Source organism: Rhea americana, unplaced genomic scaffold (assembly GCF_003343005.1).
Source record: "Rhea americana isolate MKP2758 unplaced genomic scaffold, rheAme1 scaffold_151, whole genome shotgun sequence".
Classification (NCBI taxonomy): Eukaryota; Metazoa; Chordata; class Aves; order Rheiformes; family Rheidae; genus Rhea; species Rhea americana.
In genome coordinates, this window is record NW_028185606.1 from 2,180,479 (window position 1) to 2,193,364 (window position 12,886).

The 12,886-nt window shown below is 48.6% G+C and overlaps 1 protein-coding gene across 1 annotated transcript in view; it reads left to right on the forward strand.

Annotated features, from left to right (window-relative positions):
• CUNH1orf21 (chromosome unknown C1orf21 homolog) overlaps nucleotides 1–12,886 on the forward strand; it is a 37,446-nt gene that overhangs the window by 20,811 nt on the left and 3,749 nt on the right. Inside the window, exons 3-4 of the mRNA XM_085299683.1 lie at nucleotides 9,809–9,885; nucleotides 10,946–11,006. Coding sequence (XP_085155809.1) covers nucleotides 9,809–9,885; nucleotides 10,946–11,006 — 138 coding nt within the window. The remainder of the gene's footprint in view (nucleotides 1–9,808; nucleotides 9,886–10,945; nucleotides 11,007–12,886) is intronic.

Below are 12,886 nucleotides of genomic sequence, written 5' to 3' on the forward strand. Positions count from 1 at the left end.
GGGGGGAACCTTTGCTGAGAGATTCGTGCTTGCCAAAGCCAGGGCTGCGACGTGACGGAAGCAGCTAAATCAGGCTCCTGCGTGCGTGGAGGATGATGCAGGCTGGAGCCGCCGGTGCTCGTCTCCCCCCGCCGCGCGCGCCCGCGTGTTTGCACGGGCAGCGGAGCGGTGCCAAGCGAAGCTCGTCCGCCGCGGGCCGAGCACTTCCGCGCCGCTCCTCGCCGGGAGGCAAAGCTCTTTCGGGTTTAAACTGCGCGTTTTTCCTCGCTTCCGCGAGAGRAAGCGTTTCGGCTTTCTCCTCCCGCGCTCGAGCTGTGCTCGGGAAGGGGATTCGTCTCGCGATTTTATCTCGCGTGCAGTCGTTCTGCGGGATGGCATCAAAGCCGGGCTGCTTGGCGTAAATATGCAAGCTGCCTCATACTCTGTGCATGGGAACGCAAAAGCAGAGCTTTTAAATTCATGTAATAATATAATATATATACGCATATATATATATATATATTTAAATTCTGTATTGCAGCAGTGCCTGCAGGCAGTGGCCAGGAACGAGAATCGGCGGCTCTGCATGCAAACGTAGCAAAAAAAGAGCCCTAAAAGCTAACRTGCTAAGACATTTTCCCAAAGGGTTTCATCCAGACCGGCGCTTTTATTCCAAAATACGTGTACTCCCCGGGGTTTGGGGTTGGGTTTTGGGTCGTGTTTCTCCAAACCCGGAGCTGTAAAACGAGACGTCGGACGTGCGATGCAGGGGAAGTTCCCCAGCGTCTGGCTGCGGCGCTTTCGGAAATGTGAGCGTTTCCCCGGCGAGCGTTAATTAGGCTTCCCGAGACCGGCTAAGGCCAGGATTAACGACCCCAGTTTGGTGGCGGCGGAGCTCGCTCCTTTAGYGAAAGTTTGGCACGCTTCTGCTTGAACAGTTTTTCTCCTGCACGGCGAATTTTGCTTYGAAGAAGCTTGCACTGGGAGGCACCGCCGAGAGCCAGGCGGTGAATTTGGGGTCTGATGACCCGATGACGCTGGGGGGGGGGGGGAATAAATAAAAATAAATTGAATCCAAGGTAGAGCCGCCTAGCTCCGTCCAGGAGAACGCGGACGCGTGGCTGGATCCTCCGGACGGATTCGACGCCCGGGGGCTCGAGGGGTCGAAGCGGGGTGTATCTGTCGTGCCGCAGCCCTGGAGGCTGAGGAGCGCTCCACTCGGATCCGTTGCGTCTCGTGCGTTCCACCAGTGTTATATAAAGTCCGTATTTCATCGTCCTTTGCACTTCACTTTTTCCTGGCTCTGGAAGCCCAGCATCTTACTTTTTGGAAACTGAGCTGCGATATGACAAATATTTCTGGCCAGTATTTCTAGCTCTGGCAGGGTCTGAGGAACTCTTGGCCGGCTTTTACGGTAGGCCRACAGCTTAGACCGAATATAACAMGGGGCAGAGCGCAGCGTGTAGAATRGAATCAYGTTATTTGTTGTTATTTTTCTCATCTCAGAATTATTCACAGCATTCTGGCGCTTGCGCTGGATAGGACGTCATTCAAAAAGCTTTTCTCGATACTTAGATATTAAATAATTTTAAACAAAATGAAGATCTTTTTGTCTTTTAGCAAGTTAATTACACTGTGAGATTTGCTTTGATAATTCATTTGGGAAATCCGTTGGGTTAAGCCTTTGGGAAGYAGAACTTATTCCTGATATTTGCGGTTTCTCCTCTGGTTCCTTCTCTGCAACCGCGTCAGTGGACACTGCGCATGATCGTGCAAGGAAAAARCTTGCCGAGTTGAAAATGTATAGCCCAGCAAGAGGCAAAAACCTTCCTATCTTGAAAAATATTTTCTAAACATGCATCATTAACTGTTAACTCCAGTTGGCCAGCATTTCTGAGGAGCCATGGGCACCTGCTCYGCTCTTCTGTAGGTGACACCAAAAGTCACCTCGCCGGCCAGCTCGCTACAAATAGGCTGGGATTAACTGGACGTGATTTTAAGCTTCGGGAACTTAGGGCAGAGAAGCCAGCAATATATATTTTATTTTATATTTTATTAATTCAGTCTATACGCAGCTCTGGCGTCTTGCTGGTCTCCGTGTTATTCCTGGGGCTGTCCTACCATCCGCCCCTTTGCTGCGTGCTGCGTCCAGCCATCTTGAGCATGTTATATGGTGGTACCTCAAAAAAAAAAAAAAAWMCTTCGTAATTGTGGCCATTTYGAACTTCTAAGTTGTTTGTTGCTGTCATGRCATTTAATAGCTGCAAAAGTAGTCTTCGGCGAGCCGGTCCTCTCCTGGAGGAACCACCTGGGTCTTTTATCTCAGTGGTGGCTTTTCTCCAGATCCGCTGTCTGCAGCAGTGCAGTGCCGGGCTCACGTGTGTGCTTCAAAACGCGCCTTTGCCTCCTCGTCGTAAGTCCGTTCTTAGGAATGTGCCTAGGAACGTGCTTCCGACTCGGGCGGAAAGCTTTCGTGCTTGGCAGTGCTGCGGCTGCTGGTAGTCACAGGCAAGTCCGTCGTTTCTTGAACGTGCCCGCGCTGGGAAAAGCCGGGTGAATTTTGGAGGTGTTTTTCGTATCTTTGCACACGCCCGGCTTTGCAAAGAAAATCGAGCGTGTGCTAAAGCTTGGCATCTGCAAATGGCTGGAAACAGATGTTCTGCAGCTCCAGGGTTGCTTTTGGGTAGGAATAACAAAACGGACAGCGATTCCAGAGTGCATGTTTTGGTTGTTGCGGGTTGATTTTAGGAAGACCTGTTGGCTCCTGAGTCGTGTACTGAACCGCAAATTTTACGTATCCATTAGAGAGCTTGAGCGCAGCTTGTTTCTCCTTCCGCATTTATTTGCCTCTTTCTTCTGAAGTATGAATGTACAGTGCACAGATGTCCCTTGTAGATCTGGTAATAAAACTCAACGCTATTTCGACCAACCAACCGTGATTTATAGTAACAAAATGAGGACCTTCTGCGAAGGCTTGCTGAAGTCAAAGAAAGTCGAAAGCTCCAGAACAGACTTGGTGTTTGAAAGAGTTGGCTCTCCCRGCTGAGTGTACGTGACCCAACCTGCCTTTCAAAACAACAAATCTTTCGCTTGTAGGGAAACCTCAAAAGTGAAAATGGCTGGTGGCATCCATTTGCTTGGCAGAGAAAGGCCGTCTCTATCCGAAGAGCGTAGGTTAACCTCGCTGGTTTGAGATACCGCGTTAAARCGAGAGCCTCTATTGCTAGCAAATGTGGTAATGCATGTGACACTTTGGCTTCAGTAAGGCTTTAAATCTGGTGACCAAAATTGGAAGCATGCTCTTCGAGAAAGATGTGGGCAGATTGGAAAGGGCCCAGAGGGGAGCGGCGAGAATAGGAGCAAACACAAAGCCGTAACGAAAGATGGAAGGAATTGATTTGTTTAGCCTGAAAAGACATAGGAAGGAAACGTAAGTCACCCAATATATAAAAGGCTGCTTTAAAAGGCATGGCAGGTTTTTTTCATGACCATGGAAAGAGATGCAAGAAGACATCAGGCAAAGATTTAAGTTGGGCAGTAGAAAGAATGTTTGAACTTTTAGGGGAGTGAAAAATTAAGGACAGGCCTTGGAGAAAAACTGTAGAATTGGAGGTTTGGAGAAGAGAATTTGGAGAATGGCGAGGTTGGGAGGGACCTCTGGAGATCATCTAGTCCARCCSTCAGTGTAGCCCATACAGGGATTGAACCCGCAACCTCAGCGTTAGCAGCACTATGCTCTAACCAACTGAGCTAAACCTGATACATGCCCTCAGATGGTGCAGTGAGATGGTATTTCAAAGTTGCTTCCTTTGGCGATGGTTGCTGCCATCTGAAGCTTTCAGGGGACTGACTTGGTGGAATCTTGCAGGGCCATTTCATATATTGATCAAGGGGCCACGGACAGTGTCCCTACTTGTGTTTAACCTCTCCRTCTCCAGCCACTCCAATCTTGCTCGGTGTACGGAGACCTCCTGTCGTGTGGCCTGTGTTGCTCCCTCCCAAGGGAGCAGACATCATACTCTACGCAGCCCATCTCATGCTGATGCCTGGTGGCTGACAGCTGAGATTGTCCTCCAGAAAAGGAGGTGCACCTCTTTCTGGTGGAGGAGGGTAGGGTTTGTTTCCAGTCCTTCCCATGCCCCCTTCCACCTGGGACAGGTGCCTTTGGGAAGAGGAGATGCAGAAGAAGGTGAGATGATATAGACTCTCTAGAATCAGAGAGGACAATATACAAGGTGGAATCAGGGCACGTCAGTCTTACGGGCACTGTGGCAATATTGGCGCTTTATTTTGTTGTGCTTTGGGATGGCGGATCAGGCACATGGTAATTTAGTGTTTCTCGAATACACGTTGGATGTCAGTACTTCCAGGTCTGTGTTTTGATGGATTTTAAGGTAGTTCTTCATTCGGTATTCGGTCTGGATAACCTACCCTGATCTGCAGCATCTCTAGCAGCCAAAGCTATTTTTATTCATCCTTGATGGAACATGTTTGCTTTGCTGGTTCACTTTCTGCTGAGGAGACACATTGATTTTTGCAATGAAACCTATGGGAAATAAATCCTTAAATCCGGAATGGAGGCTGAGTTCTTACATGGCTTTAAGTCTTAAAAAGTCTTTGTGATTGTCTTTCATTCTGGTATGTACCATATCTATTCTCAGTATTAATCTCTGAGAAATTTGTTTGGATAGTCTAGACAAAATCCATGCTTATGGATGGACTGGACACTTAGTAAATAGGCAGGCTACTGTATTCTCTGTGAAATAATGATTTTTTCCCATAGCATATGTTCAAAGGCAACATCTAAACAAAACAATAAAAACATCATACAAAATACATGAATCAGAGTTAAGGTTCCTCCTGCAGCCGTAGTATTTCTCATGTATCATAGTACATATGTCATCCTTAATAATAATCGAGCTGTTACGTCCTTTAAAAGAAACGTTTTAGCCACACTCGGTGGAGTTTGCTGTGTAGCAAGAACAACAGCTTCCATCTCTTGGGTCTCAAATCTTAATGCCTTGTGCAAATTGGAGAATTAATAAGAACAAAACAGAAGCTGAGAGAAGCAAAATGCAGACATTGAAAGTAGGCTCCGATGATGATGTTTGCATAATCGCCATCTACAGGAAATTTAAAAATTTTAGCCTTGGACAGCGCTGGGAGAATTGTTGTAGAATTATTGTAGGGAATTGTTGCTGTTTTGGAGTATGCATTAATGTGTTTCTTTTTCCCTTCGTCAGCTATGGGGCAATGCGAGTGGAAAATGCAGTTAGCCAGCAATGTCCATGCTGCAYAAGCCGTGTGCTCTTCCACATGTTCAGAGGTGTTTCCTGTGATGGGGATCTGTGGGAATTGGAAGCACATTGTGGGAATAATTGTTGTCAGTTGTGGGAATGCCTCTGTGCTGGTGGGCACACATGGAGATGGTTTTTGCATTTCTGCCATTGCTTCCCACGCTAGAGTCACCCCTAGAGGCAGTGAGTGACCAAACCCTTCCCGTCACAAATACATTTGTTTTGGTGAGAAATGCTACTGTCCTTCATAAATCTCAGGGTTTGAACAAGAGGGAAAAGTATCTTATGGGTATCTTGATGCCACAAAGTCCCCTGTGAGACTGGGTCATTGGGACACTTTCATTTTCCTAATTTCTAAAAGGACCTCGATGCACATTATGGAGCTGCATGGAAGCTCCATGGATGTGTGATAAACCCAGGGTACTCCAACCTTGCCTTTGCAATTAAAAGCCAACGACCAGCGTAACTGCAGACCCAAGAGAGGAGGCACCATCAACATACTGTTGTTTGGCAGATGGAGGGAACTACATGTTACTCTTAACGCCTCCATCAAGGTCACCATCTTCTCAAGGAGCCCAGCTTCCATGTAATGCAAAACTGCTCTGCAGACTGTTTCCCTGAAGCAAAAACTAATGGATGCGTGCCCTAATTCGGATGGGCTGCATAATACACCAAGTTACTTTTAAGACTGTCTGCACTATTTATGCCTGGATATAAATGTTTTACTGACTTCTTGCGGTATCGTTGTTTGTGTTAAATGCCGGCAGTCCACATTATTCCTCTTAGAGGAGAACTGCCTTCAGCAGACACGCATGAAAAATTGGAGGGCATAAGTAATACATCATTTATTGTAAATAAATATATTTCTGCAAAAGCTTGTTGAGAGAGCTATATTAATGATGCAGCCTAAATAAGCAGTAAGTTAATTCTGAGCGGGTCTTGTTATCCAGGAGGTTTATAGGATCCAGAAGACTGAGATGYCTGCAAAAGAGCAAGCGTTGTGCTTTTCATTGCTAAGTGCAACCTAAACTTGGGCTGAACCTAACTAAAAAGCTTCCTTGCGGGTCAGTTGGTTCCTGTAAGTCTTCCATAGCAAAGGTTTTAATTTTTCTCCGTCGTTTGGATGGACAAAATATTTGTCCACATTTTTTCATTTGCTAGATAAAACTTCCAACCACTCTGATGCCCAAAAGCCATTAAAGATGTGTTATGTAACTACGAGTTAGCGAGCGGCTCTCCTCTCGGCTCACAGCAGAGCTTTTCTGGGTATTTTTTAACTTAAGCCCTAATACTCCACGCCCTAAGGGGATCCCGCGTCACCTTTCGACATCTCCCTTGCTGTGCTTCCTGCGAGGCGATTTCAMATCTGGAACGAAATGCCGAGGAGTGGGTCCCATCCTGGAGATGCAATTGTTTTGGCTTCATCTTTGTCACAGCGYTCACTTTGTTATCCTGGCTGCTCTTTCTCAGTACTGTGCAAGCTCAAGGAGCCAGCAAACCCTGATGGTTAAAGTGGCCTGAMCCCGGTGTTAGGCAATGGAGCCATTTTTAACTTCATTTTTCTCCGGGGCACATGTTGAAGTTTTAAGTTTGGGAATTGCTCCACGAGAAAAAACTCCAAGATGGAAATAAATGCATTTATTTTTCTGGATTTTTTTTTTTCACAAGCTGTATTTAAAGTAGAGGACTTAAGGCTGTAATCCCTGCAGAGGGGGGAAAGGGAATAGGCCTGCAAGGGGCAAGCAGGGTTTCCCTGTAGCTTTGCCGAGCGCGAACTATATTTAGCTGTAGACGCTCAGACATCCTGGAAGAGGAAGATCAGTAGAAGGGAGGCAGCAAGGYGATACTCAAAACGGCGCCAAACCTGCAGATCAAACGAGTTGGTCACCCTGACTGCAGCCAGCGCCAAGCTCTGAGAGTCGGGTGGTTGCTTGCTCTGTTGGAGAGTTTAGTAAGGCTCTGCTCAAACCCCTCTCTAACTTTGCAATATGTTTTTTGGATAGTCTCTTTTTTATGACCGTGGCTTGAGGGGCGATGTTTGTGCAAGGAAATACGTGAGCTTCCCTTTGAGCTCTTTCCAACTTMAGCTGTTGCTCCCGACGCTTTGAGAGCAGGCCTGAGACTTCCCATGTGTCTTCTGGAAATTAAAAAAAAAAAAAAAAAAAATCGTAGTTAAGTAAAAGTTACTCCTTACGCTTTTTTCCCAAGCACGGTTTTTTCCTCTGGGTTTCTCTATGCAGCTGCGGGAGGGTAGTTGCGCGTGAGCACCTACACACTAACACCTTCATTTGGAGGGGGAAACTTCATGAGATGTTAGCCTGCACAGACACCTACAGAGTTAAAAGCCTGTCAAGGACAGAGGGTAACATCTCTGGTTTTGGCTGATGTTCAAGGTGGTCCAACCGAATCRATACGCCTCTGCAGCATCACTTTAGTCCTTGCATTTTTTGCTTCCTGGCATTTCAATGTTGCCAGCTTGGGCTGCCGATGTCGTAGCGTGCGGGGAGCTGCCTTGGGGCATGGTCCAACTCCAGTGAAGTGTCTCCGGGTCACTCATGTTTATTTTCCTCTGGTTGAGGAAAATTTGGCCTGAAACGGGAAGAGCGTTCACTGAGACGGTCTGCCGAGCACTAAGATTTATCACGAAACCTGCCCTCAAGTGCTGCTCAGGTCAGCAAATAGCAGCGCGTGATTTCTAATCGTGTTGGGAGCAGTCCTTGCTGCGTGCGCTTGCTTCCATTTCGCGTTCTYGCTCTTGGTAAAAGGCGTTTTGGGGTTCGGTCTTCCTTGGCTTAGGGCTGTCTTTTTAATGCAGGTAGGTGGGATGCAGGAGCCGCTGCCAGGCGGTTTCCCACGTGAGTGCATCATTGCTCCTTCTTGGCTGGTAATAGAAAGTTCAACGTGGCCATGGGTATTCGTATCCCTAACGGGGTGGGTTTTAAAAAATTTGTTTTGAAGAYCCTTTCCATGACTGTGATGACAGCGTCCTTGTCGGGTGGCTCCTCACCCACTGTTAGCACCTGGGGCTTGGTCCTTCTTGGCACGGGAGCTGGGAGGGATGCATTCGTCAGGTGTGCGGGTCCGACRGACGTGCTCCTCATCGTGCCCGAGCCCCCTCGCCGCACGGGCTCGAGACCCAGCTCCTCGCTTTTCCCCAAGTGTGTCTAACAGCAAATTAAAGAAATAGTTTGAAAGGTGCTGTGGGCTCCTTTGAAGAAAAGCCTAAATATTCAAAAAGAGCTGTAAACTACCAATATTAAGTAAAAGTTGATCGCKGTCTGGTGAGACCTGCAATATATCTGTGAACTTGAAGATATTGTAATAGAGACTCTGTGGAGGCAAAGGCATCTTAAAAATGGAACTGATATTTGAGAACGTGCCACATCCAGACATTTCTGGCTCCAAGGTACAGTGGCAATTTGGATACTTTGAGCCTTTTCCAAATTAAATTAAAAAAAAAAAGTTGCTTCAAGTAAACCTTCTTTGCTTATGGTAAGATTTACCGTTTTATGTTTTTTTTTCCCCGTTTGGTCGTGTATTTGTTTGGTTATTGTAACACTTGGGAAAAGCAGTTGAAGACCAAAAGGTGAGCGGGAGCTGATGAAGAGCGGTCGGTAGACTGGCGAGTGGAAGCTGTTGTTGCTACCATCCGGACCCGCTTTCTGTCGCGCCCGTTGAACGCGCGCCGGAGGCGTCTCCCTCTCGAAACCCGACGAGATGCCCTGGGATGATGGGGGGCTTCGGTGGGGCCGGTACGCCGGAGGGCAGGCGTGGGGAAGTGCTGGCAGCTGGCGGTGGGGGAATTAGCAATAATTAACCCATCTATCAACTGGAATCGCCTTGATTTGCTGGCAGCTTTACCCGGATAGTGACTAATTGCAAAACGAGGGGGACTGAAGCGTCCGCTATTACCCTTTTTGCTGGAGATTAGCTGCGGCGGATATCCAGTTACAGCATCCCGAGGGGTTTATTTTTAAATCCGAGGTGAGAGGCACTATTTACTCTCCTTCCAGCTTTAGAAGCAGCACTAGATTAAGAGCAAACAAACTTTCGCATGCTGATTTCCCACCGCAAGCAGCAGGCGAGAGATGCGTCTTCATTACTCGCAGCAGTGGGTGGCTGGGAACAGTCCGTAGGTTTAATGGGAAATTTATTCCCGTCCTCCTGAGCGACTCAGCTCACCTGCTGAATGGTTTTRTGGGACCCATGGAAGGAAAGTGGTGGATGAGTGTGGTTTTTGTGCTCATGGCTTCCTAGCGGTCCCTAAGCAGGCGACGTCGCTTCGGAGCAGGGCTTGGCGGTGCCCAAGCTCGCCCTGACGAACGTCTCTCCAGCCCGGCCGCTGGCCGCCCATTTCCCTGGGTCGCTTTGCCGCTCCGGCTCCTTCGGTTTTGCTCCTCTTCGTCGGGCGGCCGTGCCCGAGCGGCGCGGAGGACGACGATGACGACGATGCTCCCGCAGCAAACGCCAGCCGCGCTCCGGTGCGCCATACCTGCTGACGGGACCCGTGTTGTGTTTTTTGTGTGTTTCAGGAAAAAAGCGGCAGCTCCAACGTAAGACTTAAATCCAATAAGGAGATCCCGGGATTAGTACATCAACCCAGAGCAAAGTAAGTTCAAAATTTTATTTTCTTTTTAATCATAAACAACATTTTGCGTGCACTCACGTTACTGGTTAAGCRTCTCCGGGAAGTTCTTGCTACCCACCGGGTAGTCTAACCCTAATGGAGAGGGATTTGGGGCATTGCCTGGGAAAGGCCTACTTTTTACTTAAAGCGTAAAAATAAATAGGTAATTAAATGCCTTCTATAGGACTGTTTTTTTCTTCTCAAATGGGTGTTTTACTTTAAAACAAAACTCAGACCATGTTGCAAGTACTCTTAAATTCAAGCGCGGTGGAGGGAGTTTTAAAATGGTGCCTAGAACGGTAAGATTGGGGAGATTCCTTCTCTCTCGAGGAGAACGTAGATATTTTACATAAACATGGTACATATAGGACCAGCCGTAAGTCCGTAGGGGTCTTTGGCAGAGGCCAAGGGCTTGGTTCCTTCCTCTTCACCCTGAACGACAGAGGTGGGGTTACTACTACCTTACCTTGGCRAGACTTCGTCCGCCCGCTCTGTTGTTTACTCAATATCTGCCCCAAAACTGTCTAAAAATGCATTTGCCTGCTGCTGCACCTCCTGCAAGAAATGCAAGGATTTCCGTATTTCTGYTTGGGAGAGACATTTGCTTCTGGAGGGGCGCCCCCGGACCGCACGTAGGTGCCGCGGCCCGTCAAGTCGCCGCGGGTGGACTGGTTTGCCGTGGTTCCTCGGCATACAGACAGCGTCCGCGTTTTGTGTGCGATGCCTCTCCAAATTGCAGGGCAGCTTTGTTGCCCAGCTGAGCTTTTCTCATGGCCCCCGGGGTGTCACCCTTGGAGCTCCAGTGCAACTCGTGCTCTCCTGGAGTATCTGCACTTTTCATCTATACTGCAGTGCAACGCTGGGTGGGTTTTTTGGGTTTGTTTTTTGGATTTTTTTTCCCCCCTCTTCGTTTAGTTTCCCAACAAATTATGGTTGAGGTGAGTGCCTACGGCGCTGCCCTGTCTGCTTCTGAACAGGCTACGCCACAGCAGCACTGGGCTCGGCTTCCTGCGGCCACTGATGCTCTTGCTTTGCCTTGCAGCATGCACATCTCCGAAAGCCAACAGGAATTCTTCAGGATGCTCGACGAGAAAATTGAAAAGGTAGGAGTCACGCTGGCGGGCACCACGTGTGGGGACGCCGCTCTGCTCCTTCCGTGGTGGACCTCCGCAAGGCCACTGCCCTCCCCAGCAGTCCCTCTACCTAGATGTCTGGGTAGCCCTGGCTCAAGGTCCGGGCTGCAAACCTTGCGCAGAAGCGGGTGACTTTTAGCCTGWTGCCTGGCCCAGTATCTTCACAGCAGGATCTTAGTGGTTGCCACAGGTCTTCTAACTGAGCATGAGATGATAGAGAATTTTTTTGTYATGATGTAGATGGGAAAGGGAGACATTCAGAGGTGAAATGGGCTGCTTGCATCACCTTGCAAGGCCAGAGGAGAAGCTGGGGTGAATGCTGGCTCGTGCATATGCCTGGAGCTGATGTTCACCCATCAGCAGGCTTTTTCTTTTTTTTTTTTTTTTTTTTTTTTTTTTTTTTGGGGGGGGGGCCTGTGCACCTTATTTAATATTTGATGCACCCCGTGTTTGTCCCGAGCAACAGATTTGTTTTGCTTATGTCAAATGTAATCTTTTTTTTTTTTTTTAAAGAGTCACATAAAATTATAGAGGAATAAGCAATATTTCAGTTCACTCAGAGAGTTTGGGAGGGGGTTAGATTATTCAGGGAGCTGAATTTTTGATGATGGGGGGGGAATAATAAAAAGGAATAGATGGCAAAGTGAAATAGGGGGACAGCTTCCTCAGAGCACAATCCGTGCTCTTCTCACCCCGCCGGGTCCCCTGCCTGAGAGCTCTGCTCTGGGCCTGCTGCAGCTGAAAACATCTCGCAGCTTGGATCGTCCCGCTTGAGGGTTCGAGAGTGTGGGATGAGGTAAAGGGGATGAGCATGTGGTCGGAGGAGCTGCCCAAGGGACGAGGAGAGCACGCAGRGCCTCGAGAGGAGAGTTTCCACGCGAGCAGTTCACCCTAGGAAGGTTTTTCGCTTAACCTGTGGCATTGCTCTACGTGGAGCTAAAAAGCACAATTTCTGCCCCGAAATGCTGCAGGCTCGACTAATGCATCAGGGAGAAAATCCGGTGTGCGATTTGGCCCTGTAGCGAGATGATAACATGGGCAGGGAGGCTGGCTGAACTACAGCTTCTGTAATCCAGGCGTGAAATCTAAAGAGCAGGGGCTGATGTTGTAGCAGCTGAAGATATGAAGTATTTACAAATCCCAGAGAGCAAAAGGAAAAAAAAATCTTAGTGAACCCATCCAGAGCATTTTGTTAAAAGGGAGAGAGTCAGGGCCGTGCCCCGTTCAGTTGCTGCTCGACACGAAGGCCAGTGTGCGAAAAACAGTGAGGGAGAAGGACTTGAGAAGCCAACRTGAGGCCTGGGAGCTGCAGGCAGCAGGATCCTGATGTCCGCCCGCGGTGGCAGCAAGCCCTCGAGAGATTTCCCCCGCTAGTGGGAATAAGTGGGGGCCTAGTTGGATGGGAGTACACGGGACATTGGCTGCTGCAGCGGCCATCAATCAGAGAGTCACAGAATGGGTAAGGTTGGAAGGGACCTCTGGAGATCATCTAGTCCAACCCCCCCTGCTCAGCATGGTCACCTAGAGCATGTTAGACAGGGTTGCATCCAGGTGGGCCTTGAAGATCTCCAGAGAAGGAGACTCCACAACCTCTCGGGGCAACCTGTGCCAGTGCTCCATCACTCTCACAGGGAAGAAATTCCCCCTTACGTTCTGGAAGAACTTCCTGTGCTTCAATTTCTGCCCATTGCCTCTTGTCCTGTCACATGGGACAACTGAAAAGAGTTTGTCCCCGTCCCTTCAGGGACTTGTACACATTGATAAGATCCCCCTCAGGCTTCTCTTCCCCAGGCTGAAGAGGCCCAGCTCTCGCAGCCGTTCCTCACAGGGCAGGTGCTCCAGCCCTCTGA